Below are 21,868 nucleotides of genomic sequence, written 5' to 3'. Positions count from 1 at the left end.
TTCGTGGCACCATCTTACGTCACTTATTCTTCCCTCACTCTAGTTCCCTCCAGCTGCAGGCATACCCTGATGTCAGATGGACTACTGATCACTCTAATCATCTCTGTCTTTCGTCTTATTTTCTTTGGGTTCTCCTTGATAGCATGGAAAATCAAGAAGCAGGCAACAGTTTCTCGTTTGAGTGCTAAGGCTGAGTTGACGGCTATGGCGGCTGTCGCAACTGAGATCACATGGCTTCAGTGGCTACTTGAGGATTTTGGTGTGATGCCTTCTACACCAACTCCTCTCTCCTCTAACAGCATTAGTGGGCTCAGTATTGCTCAAGATCTCGTGAAGCATGAACTCACAAAACACATCTGTGTTGATGCTTCCTTCTTACATGAGATCGCAAGTGCATGATCAGATTGTAGCCTTCATTACTATATATGTCCCTTCCAAGTATCAGTTGGCTTCCTAACTTCTTCACAAAGACACATACAAGGGCCCAACACATCTATTTCCTCTCCAAACTCAGTGTAGTGCAGTGTTGTGGACACCCATGAGTTTGAAGGGGAGTGTTAGATATATGCCTTAGCTGTGTATACTTACATGTATTTTCCCTGTAGTTGGAGGAGTTCTACACTAATACATATATACATCTTACCCTTGTACCATAGAATAGATTGAGTTGCATTCCTATTTTCCTAATAGCCTTGTCGAGCCCCTATGAATCCTCTTCCACGCCCCAGACCTAACGACCAATGAGGAAAGCAGCTTTACCAAGGGCCACTCATCAGCCACCACCCGGAAATTCTTTCTGCAGCGTGTCCGCTCCGTAGGCCATGTTGCATGGATAACAATTTAGGTATTCCCATGAGATTTTTCATTAAAAACAAAAGAAAGTATGACCTCTTTGCAATTAATATTAGTAACATTAATAACAAAGATGATAGTTTGAGTAGATTTTCCCAAATTTGACAGTTACAATTCACAGTATTAGTTCAACCTCTAAAATTTGGAGTTGAAAGCCTAAGTGTTCACTTGCTTTCACAGACTAGGGCGTACTGCAGTGTGCACAAAATAATGCACCGAAGCATGCAAATGCATTGGAATTGGGATCTCCTCTCTGCTCTGGCTTCTCTTCTGTCGTTCTGATCAATTTGTCTGGAAAAAAAAATCAGAAGACCACATCAATCTGCTCTATATTATTGAAGACAATGGAAGACGAATGGTTGAGCCACGTGATCAATATTTTTAACCATCCGATAATTCCTGTTACTAAACACAGCCATCCAATGATAACCAACATTTTAGTTCCCATGTTAACCAAGAGAATGACTTCTCAAGTAAACAGACATTTTTGAACTGACCACTCTTCATTGACTTGAAAATTCCACTGATTCAAATCTTTTCAGACTATTACATCTCCCAGTTCCACTGCCTTTCTCACAAACATATTAACATGCCATTCCATGGTTGTCAATCCCTCATTTGATCTTGCATGGTTGCTGTGCTTTTGGATGGTTACACTGATGGCCATTGATCCTACTAGACTCTGCCTTTTGATTTTGCATGGAAGCCTGTACCATGGCCTAACTCATTGAGCACCAGCAAGGCTGGTTGGTTCATCACCCTGACCCTGATTTACTACTCTGACAGCCATACCTCTGAGAAGATTGTTTCATTGGTGACAGGTGCTTCATACAACTGTACCTCCGTATGCTAATTATCGACTACTTGAGTTGGAATATTGTAGAGTTTGTCTTTTAGAACTTGATTGTTTTTCTGCCTGTTTAGCATTTAGACCTCTGGAAAACAAACAGTATAACCTGTAGTTTATACAGAAAAGACAATACATTATTTTGGGACATGAGCCCAGATTGTATCAGAGGGAAATATGAAGGATATTACCTTTCTTATCTCCAAATGAGAAGGATGTTTTCCTCATAGCTAAATGAAGGATGTTGTACTCTGAAAATCATCAATACTTATCCATCCATCCAATGTGTGATTTTCTACATATCATGACCAAATATTCCATTGGAAGTGCACTATAGTCGCTAAGAAAGATAAATAAAATCGTGAGATGTGCACTCAAGTGTGAAGCATTGTTTGAGACTTTGCTTCAAAATGTATGACATCCCAATTGTGTATACTTAAATGTATATCCCAAAAGTACCGCAACAGTGCTCAGATAATTTCGTAAATTGATCTTTGAAGAGCAGAGTTTCCAATACTCTTTTCCCCAAGAGAAGTATCATTCAGCTGTAAATTGTAATAAATTCATAGCTTTCTTACACTAAAATTGCACAATGAGTGTTCATAATGGTGGCACCTGCTGTGCCTGTAGAAATATTGCCTCTATTTTCAAATATATGACCACTTCGGACAAGCTAATTAGTTCATTTTTTGAACTAATTAATTTTTCCTAAATGCCATATATTTAGAAATGGAGGGAGCATATATTATAACCTTCATAAAACTTCCAATGCTTCTAAGATTAACAGTTTAACACTAACTGGACTCTGAACAGTACCTCTCACATTCACAACGTCATATCGAACAAATACAAAAACAATAACTCTAAAATGATAATGTATTTTCCACAGTCAATAGTGTGTGCACAGGAAAAATTGAATCTGGTACTTATTCATTGCAATCATTTTGTTCATGAACCACACTTAAACATGTATTCAAACAAGTAAATGTAAATATCTGACAATGTAGTTATACTATATGCAATTGCAGCAAGTAAATGCGACTGAAAAGTTAAATTTCTCCATTCATGATGCAAAATAATTGTACAGTTTGACATAACAAAAATAAATTTATGGGCATATTGAAGGACAAGAATCGGCAAAATTAGTAAATTGAGATTGCATACAGAAAATAGAAAGCTTAATTATGCTACCTGTAACATGTACATTATTAGAAAACTTATATTTGCTCATCAATAAATCTTGGAAGTTACAGAAAACATTGGATTCCAATGTCGAGAGTTTACTTCATTTTCATACAATCGAAAGTTCTACTAGTATCATGCAAATCCTGCCCTTCTAAACAGGTGAATTGACACAAAAGTATCACTTTATAATACTATGGTTGCAAAGTGAAGTTTCTTTGCACTGGACATTACAAAATGATGAACAGAAAGCTTACCAGTCCTATACAAGTGTACAGAAGAATGCTTAGATACCTTAATCTCTTGATAAGATATGCACACTTAATCCCTTCTGAATTCTGATGATGAATCTATCATCTTGCAATGCATAAGAAGTATCTCACATTCCAAGAAATTAAGACATCAACACACTGCTAATATGTTACAGCCTGTTGCTTGTCCAGCCTGTGAGCAAAACATCCATGCAATGCTGAATTGAATAAATGTTTGGTCCTCCTTTCGCCAAAACGGCATGGATTTTTCAAGAGAAATACCATTGATGCAGTGCTGAAAATTATGTATCAAGGAACACCAATGCTAGAAAGACAGCTCCAAGCAGGGGATTTCTCCATGTTCATTCCTATCATGGAGCTTCTAATGTCCTCCACTTCAGCCCATCTACCACCTCCAGCATGGACATTACTGAACACCACATGATAGCCAACATTATCCGGTTCCAATTCCACAAGTTTCTGAGCAGCAAAACATGCAAGCTTAGAGTTTGAGTGCATCCTGCATGATGCAAGGAGAGCACCCCATATTCTTCCATCCGGATTAACTTTCATGTCACTGATCACTTGTAGAGCCTCCTCTAGATTACCTGAGCGGCCAAGAACATCTACCATAGAGGTATAGTGTCCTAGATCGGGTGCAAGTCTGAAGGTTTTTGTCATGCAATCGAACAATTCGCGAGCTTCAGTTACAAGACCTGAATGACTACAAGCTGACAGCAAGCTCAGGAAGGTCACTCCATTTGGCTTTATTCCTTCTTCCAGCATCCGATTAAACATTGTGAGAGCTTCCTTACTATGACCATGGATTGTGAATGCTTCAATCATTGAACTCCATGAGACTAGATCTTTATAAAGGATTCTGCTGAAGCACCTTTCTGCCAGAAGAATGCACCCACATTTAGCATAGAGCATAACAATGGATGTCTCCAAGGAACTACTCTTAGATTCTGCAGCATAGTTGTTTCTTATGACGTATCCATGAGTTGCTTTACCGCACTTTAAAGCACCTATTTCAGTGCAACAGATTATGAGTCCTCGCAGCATATCAGCACTGGGAACGCAGAAATAGTCCATCATTCTCTCAAACAGACGGATTGCGTCTATGAACATTCCATGGTGGATAAAGGCCCAGAGCATGGCTGACCATAGGCAGCTGCTTGCCCCCCTGAATTCCTCAAACAACTGAACTGATGACAGTAACTCACCACATTTCGCATAGAAGTCCACAAACGATGCTACCAAGATTGTGTCCATGAGCCCACTTCTAACTGCAAAGGAATGCAGCTTCTTGCCTTGCAGAAGAAACCTGTGCTTGGTGAATGCAGCAACAACGGAAGTTAATGTCTCACAGCTTGGATACACTTCCTCTGCCCTCATCCTTTCATACATATCAGCGACTTTAGAAACATTCCCCTCTGAAGAATACACTGAGATTATAATGTTCCACGAAACCATGTCTCTTCTCTGGGACTGCTCGAACAGCATAGCTGCGTCCTCCAAGCTGGCAGTCCGGCTATAGTGCGTCAACATTGAGTTGAAAACTAGGAAATCACCTGCCCACGCGCTCTTCACGGCGTAGCAGTGCAGCTGCCTACCGCCGGCAGTGTCCCTTAGGGCCGTGCATACCCGGAGCACCACAGAAAGCGTGACTGCACTGGGCTCGCAGCCACCGCTGGTCCTCATCGCCGTCACCAGCTGGGATACCTCCCGCGGCTCCCCGGCGCCAGCATATGCGGACGCCAGCGTGGTCCAAGAAACTACGTCCCGCTCGAGCATTTCGTCGAACACCTGGCGTGCGGGCGCCACCAACCCGTACCGCGTGTAGGCCTCCAGCAGCGTGTTGCAGAAGTATATGTTTCCGCAGAAGCCGGTCCGGATGCCGAAGCAGTGGGCGGCGCCGACGAAGCGGGGGAGCGACGCCGCAGCACGGTTGAGCAGCGGGAGCGTGAAGGGGTCGGGGCGGGCGCCGGTCCGCAGCATGGCGGCGAAGGCGGAGACGGCCTCCGTGGGGAGGCCGGAATCGAGGCGACGCCGGATGGCGGCGTTCCATCGGGCGGTGGCCGTGGTGGCCAAGGAGAGTGGTGTGTTTCGGAGCAGAGAGCCCAGGGTGTCTGAAGTGTTCGATGAAATGCAAGAACAGTAGTTTGGCGGAAGAAGGATCAGGGAAGAACAGCAATATCAAAAAACCAACCGCGAACTAATAATACAACAGTCGACCACAGGAATCATTCTGCCGGTCAACGACTAAACTATTTTTGTCAGAGAATCTCCAATAGAGTCGCTATCTCACTCTCCAAGATAAAATTTAGCAAGTCTGCTAAAAAAAGTTAGAGTTGTCATGCGACTTGTTATCCCATCCAACTTGTCGAATACTTTCCCATACTCTTCAAACTTGGCAAGCAAATTTAGCTTACCAAATGTGGGTCCCGCACATAAAATGGAGAGCATAAAGTAGATAGTCTATTGTAGTGTGAAATAGAGAGGCTGTTGGAGTAAATGGAGAGTATAGATTTTTAGTGAGAAATCTAATTACTAAGATTTGAAGAGTGGGAAATGGATGGTCTGTTGTGATGACAACTCAATATGGAGAGTAATCTTTTTGCTAACTTGGCTACAGCGTCAAATAGAGTTAAAAATGGATAATTTATTGAAGTTGTTCTTAGCATCCTATTACTATAAGACTATAAGTTGATAAGTTTTTACGTCCTCTCGTTTCTTTTCTCTATTGTTGGTGGAGGATGGCCCCAGAATGAACATGTCAACAACAGTCAAGATGTTTCTCTCCGAAGGGGTGGTAGTTCGGTAGTCCTCTTCAAACGAAGCCGAATCGGTTTTGTATCTATTCTAACTCCTTCCTTGGACTCGAAGTTGAATGCTGAGAGAATAATAAATGTGAAATAGTAAATGCACGTAGTTCTCATTAACTTCGGACCAGTCGTCCCATCAGTTACAGTGACGCGTCTATTTATAGGGAGATCAACCGCCACAAAGTTCAATTACACTTTACCGTCACCCAACGGCTAGATTCCAAGAATATTCCAGGGTACAACGGTAAATACGGCCTTCGTATGAACTCCTCCAAATGGCTCCTCGTACGGCCTCGCCACTCCATGGGGCAAACAGCGTGGTCCTCAGCGCATACGGTCCATTGGAGGTCGAGGTGCTCTTCGTCAGGCACCCCTGTTCTTCATTTCAGGGATAGACCGAGGCGTAATTGAGATGCGCGACGCCCCTCACTAGAGTCCTGAGGGTAGGCTCTTCGTCGTTGTGATCCAAAGGGCACCTCGTACGCTCAAGGACCTTCGTCATCATCTTCCTCTTTCCTGCACCTAGAATCTGTTAAGTGCAGAAAACAAGCCGTTAAGGTTAATTCTCAAGGCACTTCTTCCTTCGAAGGGTGTTCCGAAGTTGGTTTCCCCAACAGTAGCCCCTCGTCAGCGAGGGCCATCCTCTCCTTTGATGGGCCGAACTTACGACCCTAAAAAGTAATGGTGCAGCCAGCCTTCGGAACTCCACAAAATTGACCCATGTAGTGGTTTACTTCCTTTCCCTTTGCCTTCTTATTTTTTTCTTATACGGAAGCATTTAATATTATATTTTGCCCACGGTTTTTACAACTTTTTACCGTTGTTACTGTTGCTCTTCCGCCACGCCTATAAACACAACACTGCGGGCTCAAGTCGTTTACTTTTACTGCTGTCTCTCTCATAGCCGAAGGTCCGAATCCCCTTTGTACATTGTTTTGGTAATTTCTTTAGGTCTTCGTCTAGAAACCACTTCGCTTAGTGCTCCTTATGGCTCCAAAGCGTAAGCATCCTTCGGGTGATGAAGAGGAAGACAATGTAACACATAAGACCATCGTCTTCAGTTAGAGCCAATTGACTCCCGAAAGCATTGTTATGCTGAAAGACAAGAGGATGGTTATTTCTGCTAGGGCTCCTAGTTCTGAGGCTATTCCTAAACATGAGGACAATGAGGTTGTTATTTTTTGGGATCTTCTTTTTGCTGGCCTCCGCTTCGAATTGGATCCCATTTTTGTGGACATACTTCGTTTGTTTGATATCTACCTCCATCAGTTGACACCGAATGCACTTGTTCGCCCGTCGACTTATATCTAGATATCTAGGACTACCAAGATCAAGGCTTTGGCTGAGGGGTTTGCTGTTGCCTACAAGGTCCACCACCAAGTATCTTTTAGAGGACAGAGATGGCGTTGTTATTGAAAAGGAGGCTCAGTTTGGATGTCTCAACTTCGTTTATCGCATTGGTGTAGTGTCCCCTGTAGCCGCCTATCGTAACAAGTGGCCTCAAGTGGCCTAATGATTAGCACTAGCACTTGCTATATCATGAAGTGGAAGCACAAGATAACGGCAAGCCTCATCATCTTATTACCAAGACAATTCCTGCCCTGCACAAAGAGTACAAAGTCGATCTTCTTCCATGCTTTGAAGGGGATCAATTTATCTCTATGCTTCATCTGTTTGCTCGCAAGTATAACACTCGTGACATTGTTGAAGAGTATCGTATTGTTGGTGTGTGGCTTGTCCAAGGCGGTTGGGAGATCCCTGAGTCTGATTGGGCCAAAGTTGATGGCCCTAACCATTGTCTTGACTGGACTAAATTCTTCAGATTCACCCAAGACATTGAGTTCCCTTTGTTTAAACTTGGGTTCCAATTTTTTTTGTGATGCTTTGTTGCTTATCTATTCATTATTCTTGCATAGGTAAATGCCGTAAAGGCCGAGGAATGAGGTGATTTCATTCTTGGGGCGGAGTCCCCTTCGGAATGCAAGGAAGTGCAGGAAAAGCTTGGTGGATTTTGGGGGAATCGTATTTTTTCCTTCTTTAAGATTAATGCTCCTGTCCGCGAGGTAGCGAAGAAGAATATTTTGCATTTGGAGCAGAAAGCTCAGAAGAAGGCAGCTAAGGGTGCCAAGGCTTCAAACCCAACCCCCCTCCCCCCACCCGTGGTCCAAGAGAAACCTAGAATTACAAAGCACCTTAAGCGTACGAAGAAGGGTCGCCACCCCAGCTCGAAACCATCTCGTGCACCGAAGAAAGCTTGTACTGACGAGCATGTGCTCGAGCGGAGTAGTGGTGAAGAAGTTGGGCATTCAAGTCCTCCTCATCCTGGCAATGGTGCTATTCTTGCCTAGCCCCATCAAGTTCATCCTTCTACTCCGCCGGCTGATGCTAGGGCATCCTTTCCCACAGAGTCTCTCCTCATTCTGTTGAGCCCCCTCCAGCCAGAGAGCGATGAGGAAGAAGTGAATATTGATTCCTCTACAGTTGAACGCGCTCCATCCAAATCTGTTGATCTTAGCCCTTGTGGCGCAGAGAAAGATTCTTCTACTACCTCAGAGTCGTCTGCCTCGTCATCTTCCTCAGGGACTCATTATTCGGCTACTCCTTCGGCGGTTGTCTCAGGCAGCAATGATTTTGAAGATGAAGTGGAGAATGATAGCAGTGGTTTCTTGGTCACCCGGGAAGACCCGAAAGAGGTCGCTCTTTGTATTAGCGCGCTCAAGGATGCTGAGCTTATTGGTGGTAAAATGATTGATTTCTTGTCCCTTCGGATTGGTGGTCACGAACGGTAGTTTCTTGTCGAGGTCGGAGATAGTTTTTGCTTCCCTCATAAGGAAGACATATTTGGTAATTTGGATTTGGAAACAATGGTTGGTGCTTGTGGGGACCTTTGCCTAAAGAGTTTCATTGCTGCTCGATGTATCTCTTGCAAGATTGCCAAAGAAAAGGAAAATTCCATCCCATCTGCTGAGGTTGCCGTGCACCGAGCATCACGTTGCTGAATTGGAAACCCATTTGGCTTCAGAGAAGATCTCAACGAGTAGCTGTCAGCTAATAAAGTTAACGAAGAAATTGCCAAGGCTCAAGATGGGATCAAAACTCTGGGCGAGGAGATTAACCATGCTTTTTTGTCTTGTGATGTCATGAAGAAGAACCTTAAGGTGCTGGCGAAAGACTTAGCGGAGAGAACTGGAGACCTTTAGAGAAATTCTAAGTACCACGCTTGTCACGTCAAGGGTGCCAAGGGCTTGCGCGATGACATAATTCGAGCCCTTGAATTCTTTAATTTGACTCCCTCCTCTTTAATTTTGCTCCATTCTTCAATTCTATGATTGGGTTAGCGTCTGTGTGGAACCGCTATGCAAAAATAGGAATATGTACGATGAGCTTGGTGCTGTCGACGGTGTCCGAGCCCTTGCACATTCTGTGTGCTCATTGTTTCCTACAGATGCTCCTTCATTAGAAAAGTCGCTGAGCAAGAATGATGTCCATGTTCTTGGTAAAGCGTCCCATGTGTGGCCTTCGGACATGGAGCTTTCTACCAATCACTTGCCCGCTCTTCCAAAAAATATCTCCAAGAACTTATGATGAATTTCTTCAATAGAAGGGGTGGCCAGTTGACTTGCGAAGAAATTGAGCATCTTTCTGATTAGGTTTGCTTCGTCATGTTGTTAACTAGATTTCTCTATTGTCCTTCGTATTCTTAAATTCTTATATTTCATGTTTTGTGTAGCTGCAGCCTCGTCTCCAGGCAGATCTTTCTGCCCGCCTTCAAGTGAAATGTGTTGAACGTGCTGGTGCCTTGACCTCCGAGGGACTTGAAGATAACTGGATTCAGAAGCTTCGAGAACCTGAAAATGCGACCACGTTGCCTGCACCCCCATCCACTGATGTGCTTGTAACTATTAGGCCTTCATCACGCGACGAACAAGAAGTTCCTAAGGTCACTAAAGCCCCATCATCCGATGTTGTGGATCCTAATGTGACTCCCTCAGCTCCCCCACAATGCCAATTGCCCCTATTGAGGACTCTCTAAAGCCTGTTGATATTGATCCTTCGTCCGCTGCTGCAGCCGCCACTACTTCAGGTGGTGCTTCTGCTACTATTGAGCCCCATCCGAAGGTGCAATGCCTTTTGAGAGCTGAGAGTGCCTTCTGAACAATTTATGTGTAAAGTGATGTAACTAACTTAAGCTGGTTCTGCGCAGGTCCCCTCGTCGGATCTTGCGTAGGTTACTGAAGGTGTGGTTCCCATCATGCTACATTATGATAACTACTTCGTGTCCTCCAGCATTTGGGAAAAATTCCACGCTCGACATCTCGGTGCTTCCTTTGATGACTTCTGGTCTTACAAGATTCGCAAATACAAGGAACATAATTACGAGGCCAAATCTTTTCTCTCTCGATTTTCTAGTGCTCTCGTTAGGCGTTTTAACAAACTTCATTTTCGTTCTACGACATGCGCCATGCAGCGCATAAAGAGGATAACCTCGGATCCCTATAGTGCTGTTAATACCAGTCTGCTGGATTTGAAGCCTGAACCCTTGGATGAGGGGGTCATAGGCCTCCTTGAATATATTTATAAAAAGCCTTCGTGTCGAGATGATGTAGATAATATACAAGTGGAGAATTAAACATACGCTTCATTTGAATAGAACTCTGATGCTTCCTTTTTCCCCTTCGGGTGCAGGGCGCATGCCTTCCGATGAAGTGTTACGAGCTATGGACGAAAGTATTGTTGATGTTGTGCTTTATGTGTTGGCTGGGGCCTGTGAACTTTTAATAAATGAGGACTGAATTAATGTAATAAATATGATGTATCTTTTTTGTGAGTGATGTATCTTTTTGTCAGTGATGTAATTACATTTGTTTTCTTTATCATTGTTTTATGCAAAACATATTTTATCAAATACCTTCGCTTTATGCTTCGGAACTCCCCCCTAGGTGTTTGGCGCCAGGGAGTGAACATGCAACAAATGTTCTTATAGCCCTTTGTGGCTTCTGTTCGTTTTCCAATGCCTTTCTCTAGGCCCATCGGGTATCTTGGCTTGCTTTGTGCGAGTACATCGATGCCTTTCTCTAGACCTTTTGCGTTTCTGTTCTCTTTCACATTTGCGACTGAGTAAAAGATGTCCCATCGCAACCCCTCGCGTATAGGGGGGATCATTTTTTTACTTAGATTGGTCGTGGTGGACCTTTGCACTGAAGACAACACCGCTTCATCTCACGAAGGGGTTGATTGCTTCGGTGGCGTTCTTGTTTTTGGGGGCACCTTGTTTATATCCCACAAGGGGTTTACATGAGTGTCGGCCTCATTAAAAACCTCATACCCCCTCGTATCAATGTGATCTTTGAGGGCTTCTCCCGTGAGGAAAAGAGTATGGTCCCTTCGGAATTACATAACGGAGAGGAGCATAAATTGTAAGGAAAAAGAAATTAAGAGAAGTAAAACTCCTAATATACAACTACTACTCTTTGTCTATTCTCAGAAGTAGTACTTCTGGAGCATGTCTTCATTCCATGTATATGGGTCTTCCCTACCGCTTAGGCTTCTCAATCTGAATGCCGAAGGCCTCTGTGTTTGTGTTGCCATGAACGGTCCTTCCCACTTGCAGCTCATTTTGCCTTTCATTTTCCCTTTTGGTACCCTTTGGAGGACCATGTCTCCTGATCTGATATCCCTGCATTTTATCTTCTTGTTTCGCCATCTCTTCGTTTCTTCCTGGTAATGCTTGAGGTTTTCTGATGCCTACATTCTAACTTCTTTAATGTTGTCAGTGATGTTGTCCACTGACACTTCGAAGTCTTTATGCTTTTGTTCTTGTTCTGTCCTCCAGCAGCCCAACTTCACTTCTTCAGGAGTCATTGCTTCCTCTCCGTATAGTAGTTTGAATGGTGAGAACTGTGTTGTTGTTGAGTCCTTCGTATTGTGCGACCAGATGACCCTCGGTAGTTCATCTACCCATTTTCCCTTTGGCAGATTTGTTATATTCTTCTTGATGCCTGCAAAAATGATCCCATTTGCTCTTTCCACTGCTCCATTTGACTGTGGATGACATACTAATGTGAAACAGAACTTCGTACCCAACCGGTAGCAGAATTCTTTGAAATCAAAACTATCGAACTGTTTCCCATTGTCGACTATTACTTCATAAGGCAGTCCAAAGTGGCAGACGATGTTCTACCAAAAGAATTTTTGAATAGTTCCGGAGGTGATGTTCTGCACTGGCTTTACCTCTATCCACTTGGAGAAGTATTCTACTGGTACAATGCCATAGGATAAATTTCCTTGTGTGGTAGGTAATGGTCCCTCTATGTCGATGCCCCATCATGCCAAGGGCTAGATTAGAGGTATCAGCTGTATCTCATTTGCTACAACTTGCTAACGGGGCATGCCTCTAGCAGTCATTGCAATTTTAAACTACTTCATGTGCATCTGCTACTGCCGAAGGCCAATAGAAATCCTGCCTGAAAGCTTTGCTATTAGTGCCCTAGTGCCAATGTGATGTGAACACATTCCACTATGTATTTTTTGTAACAACTCTTTACCTTCATCAATGGCAATACATTTTAACAATAGAGCGCACACTCCCTTTCTATATAAGTTCTCCCCCCTCATGCAATAATTTCATGCCCGAAGTGCCAATCTTCTTCCACTCTTTTCATCCTCCGGTTCATAGTATTAGTTAGGAATGTGATGATGGGCGCTCTCCAGTCTTCACTATGTATAGCATTCATGAACTTGACAGGTGGTTTGTCTGTGTTTATTGACTTGTGTGACGAAGCCTCATAGAACACATCCGGAGGTAACGGGTCTTTCGCTGCCGCTGCTTTTGCAATGATGTCAGCCTCTTTGTTATAGCCCTCGGCAAACTCTTCACTGTGAATCCGAGGAAATATTTTTCCATGCTTCGAATAGCTTTGAGATACTGCGCCATATCTGGATTTTTTGCTTTGTAAGAATTGTCCACATGACTCGATATCAACTCTGAGTCTATTAGGATCACAACCCTTCATGCGCCTACTGCCCTCACCTTCCGTAGGGCTAACAACAACCCTTTGTACTCTGTTACATTGTCGGTGCAATTGTCACAATTCAATCTCAATGCATATCCTAGCTTGATGCCCGATGGTGACTTTAAAACTGCCAAAACCGCTGTTCCTACATGACAGTAGGCTCCATCACACTAGACCTCCCACACTAGTTTGGTGATTGTGCCTTTGCTCTGTGACGATGCTGGCGTACAATCTGTGATGAAGTCGGCCAATACTTGCAATTTTATTGCACTCCTTGGAACGAAGTTGATGACATGTTCTGCTAGCTCTGCAGCCCACTTCCCCATTCTTCATGTTGACTCTTTGTTCTCAAGCATGTCCCGAAGAGGGTATGAGGTTGGCACTATTATATTGTGACTCTAAAAATAGTGCCAAAGCTTATGCTTAGCCATAACCACCATGTAGGCCATTTTCTTCATTTCTGTGTAAAACAGCTATTTATTTTGAGGACCCTTATAAACGGTAGGCTTCGTTCTACTACTTTTGAGATGAATCTGTTGAGCGATGCTATCCGGCCTGTCAGTTTTTGGACTTCTTTCCTGGACCGAATTGCTTTGATTTTTTCTGGGTTTGCGTGAATGCCTCGCTTGGAGAACATACACCTTAACAGTTTTCCCTTTCGTACTCCGAAGATGCATTTTTCTAGGTTGAATTTTAACCCATACTTTCTCATATTCAAGAACGTCTCTTGAAGGTCAGTAATATGGTCAATGTCCTTGAGGCTCATGATTACAACGCCATCTACATATGCCGAAGCATTCCTGTGCAATTGTGTTATGAGGATTACTTTCATCATTCTGTTGAAAGTTGGGCCTGCATTCCTAAGCCCCTCGGGCATCCAAATGAAGAAAAATATACTGAAGGGTGTAGTGAAACTAGTTTTGCCTTTGTCTGCTCGCCGAATCCACACCTGATGATATCCTAAGAAACAATCCATTAGACTTAACATTTCACAGTTTGCCGCTTGATCAATTAGTATGTCAATTCTTGGCAATGGATAAGGGTCCTTCGGGCAAGCCTTGTTGAGCTTGGTGAAGTCGATACACATTCTCATCTTGCCATTCTTCTTCGGCACCATGACTGCATTCGCGACCAAGATTAGGTATTGTACTTCTCTTATTATGCCCGCATCTAACAACTTTTGGACCTCCGCCTCTGCTACCCCTCGTCTGTCATCAGACATAGGCCTTTGCCTTTGAATTTGGGGCTTGACCTTCGGATCTATGTTCAATTGGAGCTCAATCATGCTCCTGTCAACTCCCTTCAGGTCACTGGAGGACCAAGCAAACACGTCTTCATTGTTTCTTAGAAACTCTAAGAGGTGTTTTTCTTCTTCGTCTTGCATTTCCTTCCCAATAATTACTGTTCTGCCCAGGACACCTTTGCACAACGGGACAGTTTTTTATGATCGAGGGCATCCATTCTCTCCTACTCGACGTGCCTCATTGATTCCCTCATATGCTTTTCAGCTAGCTTCTCGGCTTCGAAAGCATTTTCCTCCTCTTTCCCTTCGTCAATGACATGGACCTGTCTGTTCAAGATTGATGTGTTTCTTTCTGCTTTTTGTGCATCATCCTGATTTCCATAAACTGAGAGCACTCCGACCGCCATTGGTACCTTTATTAGTAGGTACCCTTGATGAATCACTGCTATGAACTTGTTTATTGTGTTTCTGCCAAAGATGGCATTGTATGGATAATCGAAATTAATGACATCGAATGTGATGACTTCTATCCTCATCATCAGTCTTGCTCCGAAGGTGACATTGATATTTATTTTGCCGAGTGCCTTGATTCTTTTGTTTCCGAAGCCATACTAAGGATGGTCTCCTTTCTGCAAGTCTTGCTTTGTGAATTTCATGTTTGTGAAACACTTCCATGTCAAAATGTCTGCTGAGCTGCCATTGTCTACAAGGATGCAGCCCACATCATTTCCAAAGAAATATGTTGTGTTTTTTCGATGTTCACTCTAATGACGAGGGGTTCATCATGAGGATAATGTATAGCCTGACATCTGTTGCTGTGAAGGAAATTGGTATGTGTGACCAAGGCAAATGGGAAATATTTCCCTAAACATATATGATTTAACCCTCGGTAATATTCTTGTCTCTGTTTCTTGTTTGTGTGGACTAGTTCTTTTGACCCTCCGAAAAATGACATTGATGATGTTTACCATTCCGAGGGGTCCCCCTTGTTCTGAGGATCCTTCCTTGCTCGAAGTTTGAGCTTCTATTTTTTGTTTTGCTGGTAGCTGGTAGTTGATGGGATCATAACCTGGCACTGATGCATTTTTCGTCCAAGTTGGGGTGAACATCGAAGGCTGTGTTAGTTGTGCTGGCGGCGGCAGTGGTAGTGGCAACTATGGCACAAATGGTTGGAATACCTGTTGCGGTATGTATGGCTGCATCATGTAAGGGTGAGGCGAATACACAAATGGTTTTGGAGCCTGGAATTGCCCGGCTACCGCAACGTGATTTACTGTGCTTCCTGCTGAGACCCCTTTCTGCTCATCCTCGTACTCCTTCTTTTTCTGTATAGCGAGCGCACACATTGTGTGTGTGGTGCCCTTTTGTTCGCACCATGAAGCCAACAATAATACATCTGTTGCTAGCTTCTTCCTCCTCTACCTCCTCGTCCTCCTCTATTGTTTCTTCCGCCCCACTCAGATAAAATTGAAACTTTGACTGGGCCCTTCGTTTTGCCCCCTTAAGACGTTGTTGATAGGCCTGCCTTGCTATTTGGGGGCCTTGTTTTGCCTAGGCTTTGGCTATCCCTACTGGTTTTGTGTTTGTCTTTGCTTCTTTTGGGCAATGAGGTTATCAATTCTTCGCCTCCGTCCCTTGTCTAACTTGCAATGTTCTTGCATCACTTCGAACAGCTCTTGAACTGTGTCCGGCCACTACCTAGCCAAGAGATCCTGGCAGGGTCCTACCTTCAATCCTCCTATTGTGGCATCAATTATATTATCTTCTGACACCCTCGGAGCCCTAGCTGTCATTCTGACAACTTTGTGCATGTACTCCTGCAGTGTTTTCTTATCTCATTGAAAACACGCATGGGCGAAGTCATTTGAATTGAGCTCCTCCATTTGCATTCCCTTGAAACTGGACAAGAGCCTATTTTGGAGCTGAAACCAAGAAGATATATGTCCCTTCGGCATGTTTGTGTACCAATATTGTGTAGGCCCCTTCAAAGCCATGACGAAGGCCTTTGCTTTTGTTGTGTGATCACCTCCATTGGACTCGATGACTACTTCGTATTTCATGAGAAACTCCTTCGGATCAGACTCACCGTCGTATTGTGGAAGAGTCATTGTGTTGAACCTCGGAGGCCATGGGGTTTCCTCCAACTCGAGGGACTACAGAGTGGTCAAAGTGTTCACAATCCTGTTATGTGCCCTTAGGTTCATTCTCACTTAAAGAAGTGGTGGCTCTACTTCGTGAGCACGATTACCTTGCTGGAGCTTGTTCAATCTACTTTGCATCTCCTGTATGGACTGCCACAATTGTGCTTTAGACGATGGTTCTAAGGGTTCTTCTTCTTCATAGTGTATTGCTTTGGCAAGCCATTTTTTCCTGTTTGCAATTTGATTATGGATGGCAACGGGTATATTGCCGGCGGGCAAAGGGTTTACAGACCCACGCTCGCGAGGCAAACCTTGTACCCGTGCCCGCGCCCGCCACCCATCATGGGCAAGAAGTTGTGCCTGCGCCCATCACCCACGGGCACAGTCTACCTGTGGGCTCACCCGTGCCCGCCAGCCCCTCCTCACGCATCCGCATCCCCCGCACTAGCCCTACTACGCCTACCCAGCCGCCGCTTACATGCAGCCCACGGCCCCGCCTCCGCCTCCGCTGTGGGTCCCAACACTCATCTTCGTGCTGGCTCCCTGCTCCCTGGTGCTCTTTCGCCTCCGCCGCTTGCGCCCATGCTACGTGCCCAGCCTCCGCAGCTTCTGCGCATAGGCCCTCACGCTCCTCCTCACCCTCGCGCTCCTCACCGATGGCGCCTTTGTCCTCTACCCCTCGCCCCTCGCCGCCCGCGTCGGTGATCTCCGAGCCGACCGTTTCCTCGTGGACCCACCCATCCTCAACCTTGGCCTCGCGTTGCAGCTCCGCGTCCTCAACCCCGGCTTCATCCTTTGGTTGCGCTACCAAGCGGGCGGGCAGAGGTAGGGCCTCGCGGGGAGTTGCGGCCTCGCGGGGGGACTGGGGGAGTCGGGACTCGGGGTCTCGGAGAGGTGGCGGGTGGCGGTGGCCGCTTGTGTGCAACATGCGGCTGGGAGAGTGGAAGGAATGAAGGAGGAACCCTAGAAATAGCTTATATAGTTGTACAGGGGTCCAAATGTCAAGCACTATGTAGCGGGTTCGCAGGTTTGCGGGCACGAGTAAGACATTTTTATGCCCGCTAATTTTTTTCCGCGGGCATAAACTCAAACCCACACCCTTGCTCGTGGCCACAAAATAGAACTCGTATCCTCACCCTACAGAGTTTTTGCCTGTGGGCATGCGGGTAATTTGTGCCCGCCGCCATCCATAAATTTGATTTTGGAGTGTTCTATATCTTTGTTTTGCTTGCCGTAACTCTTCTTCTTTGGCCTCATTGGATGCAGCTAGCACCTTGCCCTTCGACTGCCTTGTGCGCACCTGAGAGGTTGACGGGCGAGCCGTTGCTGCTCTTTACATTCTTACTGCCGCTTCAGCTACCGTGGCCTCGATTCTCCTAAATACCGCATTGTCCTTAGCTGCGACTCCCAAAATCTCCAAGCCTACTTCCAGTTTGCCGTCTGTTGAGTGCTCAACCTCTACTTCCTCTTCTCACTCTTCTCCGACTTCCAGGTGAGTGACGATGGCCCCTTCGTTTGCAGACCCCATCAGCACCTTCTTCTTCGATGGGGCCATGTGGTCGTGAAGCTACCATGAGGTGGGTGCCAAAACTGTTGGTGGAGGACGGCCTTGGAATGGACACTGTCAACAACAGTCAAGGTGTTTCTCTTCGAAGGTGTGGTAGTCCCCCTCTGACGAAGCCGAGTAGGTTTTGTATCTATTCTAACTCCTTCCTTCGACTCAAACTAGAATGCTGAGAGAATAATAAATGAGAAATAGTAAATTCAAGTTGTCCCTGTTCGCACACAATCCTTCGGAGGTTGAGGTGCTCTTCATCAGGTGTCCCTGTTGTTCCTTTCAGGGATAGACCGAGGCGTCGTTGAGACGCACAACGCCCCTCACTGGAGTCCGGAGGGTAGGCTCTTCGTCGTCGTGCTCCGAAGGGCACCTCGTACACCCAAGGGACCTTCGTCATCATCTTCCTCTTTCCTACACCTAGAATCCGTTAAGAGCAGAAAACGAGCCGTTAGGTTAATTCTCGAGGTACTTCTTCCTCTGAAGGGTGTTCTGAAGGTGATTTCCTCTTAAGGGTGTTCCGAAGGTGGTTTCCCCAACATCTATCTCCTCCACTTTCTTCCCGCTTCCAGAAACATATAGGAACATCGACAAGCTATACCTTACTCCCGCATCCGACAACGCACACTGGTGGCAGAAAGCGATTGGCGTTGGGGGCAGCGAAGGGTGAGGCAACACCACCCACCACGTTTGGCGCGTGCGGTGGGCTGGTGCCTAGTGACTTCGTGAGTACCAGCGGGAGTATTGGATTTGGGGGGGGGGGGGTGAGACGAGATCCAGGGACGGTGGCAGGTGGCATGCATGGCGGGAGGGCGAGGGCGGTGTCGTGTCTAGAATGTGATTGCTATTTACTTTTTTTAATCTTGTTTTCGTAGTTTTTGTTGCGAATTCTTTAATGCTATTGTAATAACTTTACTTCTCTACGTTTATTATGATATTTTGTTTCTGAACATTATCTTGAATTTGTATTTTAAAATGTTGACCTGAATGTTTGCTTTCTAATAAACGTTTTCCCTATTTGTTGTTCCAAGTTTTATTTTCCTGAAATTTGTATATAAATATGTCATATAATTTCGTAGATAAAATGCATGCATAGTGAATGCCAACAGGGAGCTCTTGTGACAAATCTTATCAAAGTCATATACTATGTTCAACTTGTAACATTAACCTATCTTTGTATGTCATCTATTTTGGAGCAAGTGAACGCCAAGCCGCCAACAATGAGTGTGTTTCAGAGCAAGAGTGAAAATGAGAAGACCTAGTGATATTGCATCCACCAGAATTTCCAGCTATGGACTGATTGCTCGCCAGATGCTTCGCTAGTGCATTGTCTAGTAGGTTATTTGAAAAATGAAATGTCCCATAGAATTGTTAACACGTTGTATTTTCTTGCAATAATCATCCTGAAAAGTCCAATAGGGTATTGGTTTATCATGGGTTTTTCAGGAGGCTTTGAAAATGGGCAAAGTCACATTAAGATATCATCACTGGATATTCCGATGAAGGTCATCTTTTGGACACTAGAACATCTAGTGAGACAAAAAAAAAAGTGTGATTATTGGTATTGTGATTGGGACATATTTACCCCCTTCACTGGGAAAAGACAAGTGAGCTTGATTTAGAGAAAGTGTGTATGCGCACCTAAGAGCTCTTGCGGCAAATTGTTACTAGCTAATTGTGGGAAAAGACAACTGAGTTAAATTTAAAGAAAGTGTATATGCACATTTTAAGAGCTCTTCGTGACAAGGGGGTATAAGTGGCGAGGAGTACTGAAGAATAGAATTTTTTTAAAAAAAAGACCCGCGGTCCCGGGAACTTTTTCTTGACCCTCTTCTGTACTCTCCCATTCTCCTCCTTGAGTCCTTGTACTAGAGGGCGAGCCACGGCTCATCCTCCCCACATGGGAACATGCTGAGGTGGCTCGTGCAGTAGCCCGAGAGCTTCAGGGGTCCACCCAGTGGAGGCCGCTCTCTGACGTGGAAACAATCTTAGCAGCCACGGTGTTGGAGCATGTAGTGGTACGGTGGCCTGCAGCAAGGTAGTTTGCGCTTTGGTGGTCCGCTGACCGCTGGCACTATACGTGCGACGGCGTACCGCGTGGCACCACTAGCCCGTGCGGTGCTGGTACACGTGATGGTGGCTTAGAAAGTTAGAAGGCTGTGGCGGGCTGGTGCGTTTATCTATAAATGATGCATGCTTTGTTGTTGCGGTGGTTTATTCCGAACAAGTTTTGCGATTGCAAGAATAGTTGTCCTGTGCGTTAGGATATCAAAAGAGTAGAGAATTGACTTTTTTTTCTCTCCTCAACCTACTACTCCTAAGGAGTTTAGGTTGGAGTTGTTAGGGATACTGTAGGTGTGTTACTCTTACAATTCGAAGTTAGAGACTATAGCAATATAATATACTATTATATATTTCGTTTCAAAAGATATACATATTGTTGGAGTTGTTCCAAATTCACTCCAGGATATATAGGCCGGGCTTCTGATGGAGTGGAGGCCCGTCGCCGGAGCCCCCCGCGGTACGGTACGGCATATACACCCTTGCTAGGGTTTCGTGGAGACTTGATTCTCTTGTAAGCCGCCATAGGCGTGTAACCCGAAACTCTTGAGATAGTGAGATTGTTGCTGGCTGGTGCTCGTGGTTTTTCCCCTTCACATCGAAGGGGTTTTCCACGTTAAATCGTGTGTCTCCTCTGTGGCTTGATTCTTTACTTCATATTCCTATACGTCGTTCCTAACAAGTGGTACCAGAGCTTTGGTTGCTGATTAGGGTTCATGACGACGTCGATGAAGTTCGATCTTTCGCTGCTGAACTACGACACGCGGTTCTCGCTACGGCAAGTCAAGATGTGGGGGATTCTGGCGCAGACTCATGACTATGATGAGGCACTGGATAGTTTCGGAAAGAGGAAGGCCGAGTGGACTCCAGAAGAGATCCGCAAGGATCAGAAGGCGCTCGCCTTAATACAGTTGCATCTTCATAATGATATTTTGCAGGAGTGTCTGAAAGAGAAAACTGCTGCAGAACTATGGCTGAAACTGGAATCGATCTGTATGTCCAAGGATCTAACCAGTAAGATGCAGATGAAGATGAAGTTGTTCACCCTGAAGATGAAGGAGGAGGATTCAGTGATGAGCCACATCGCTGAATTCAAGAAGATCGTTGCCGACCTAGTGTCGATGGAGGTGAAGTATGATGATGAGGACTTAGGTCTTTTACTACTATGTTCTTTGCCAAATTCGTATGCAAATTTTCGTGACACCATACTTTTGAGCCATGATGAACTAACCCTAAAGGAAGTTTATGAGGCTCTCCAGTCCAGGGAGAAGATGAGAGGCATGGTGCAGAATGACAGGACGTCGTCCTCCAAGGGCGATGCTTTGCTTGTGAGAGGCAGAACTGGAAACAGATCCTCCAATGATGGCAATGATGGAAGAAAGAACTACGAAAGGAGAGGCCGTTCAAAGTCCAAGCCGCATGGTAATAAAAAGTTCTATGTTTATTGCAAGCTGACAAATCATAATGTTGAGGATTGCAGAAAAGTACAGAATAAGGAGAAGAGGAAAAACAAGTCGGCTGGTAAGGTCTCTGTTGCTGCTGCTGCGTCTGATGAAGATTCTGGAGATTGTCTGGTAGTATTTGCTGGTTGTGTTGCTGGTCATGATGAATGGATTCTCGATTCCGCATGTTCATTTCATATTTGCACTAACAGAAATTGGTTTAGCTCGTATAAGCCTGTGCAAAAAGGGGATGTTGTGCGGATGGGAGATGATAACCCGTGTGACATTGTGGGGATTGGATCAGTTCAGATCAAGACTGATGATGGCATGACACGCACTCTGAAAAACGTCAGGTATATACCAGGGATGTCCAGAAATCTTATCTCATTGAGCACGCTTGATGCAGAAGGTTACAAATATTCCGGTTCAGATGACGTTCTGAAGGTATCAAAA

The 21,868-nt window shown here is 44.9% G+C and overlaps 1 protein-coding gene across 1 annotated transcript; it reads right to left on the bottom strand.

Annotated features, from left to right (window-relative positions):
• Positions 1–865: 865 nt before the first annotated feature.
• LOC101757893 (pentatricopeptide repeat-containing protein At4g33990-like) lies at positions 866–5,308 on the bottom strand. The gene is made up of 2 exons (XM_022828066.1): positions 1,891–5,308; positions 866–1,808 (listed from the first exon to the last, which is right to left on the bottom strand). The coding sequence occupies exon 1, from the start codon at positions 5,131–5,133 to the stop codon at positions 3,442–3,444; it is 1,692 nt and encodes a 563-aa protein (XP_022683801.1). The 5' UTR covers positions 5,134–5,308; the 3' UTR covers positions 866–1,808; positions 1,891–3,441.
• Between the last annotated feature and the right edge of the window lie 16,560 nt (positions 5,309–21,868).

This window comes from Setaria italica, chromosome VII (assembly GCF_000263155.2).
Source record: "Setaria italica strain Yugu1 chromosome VII, Setaria_italica_v2.0, whole genome shotgun sequence".
NCBI classification, from domain to species: Eukaryota; Viridiplantae; Streptophyta; class Magnoliopsida; order Poales; family Poaceae; genus Setaria; species Setaria italica.
Note: the sequence above shows the minus strand (reverse complement) of the source record. Positions and strands in the feature narration are given on the sequence as shown.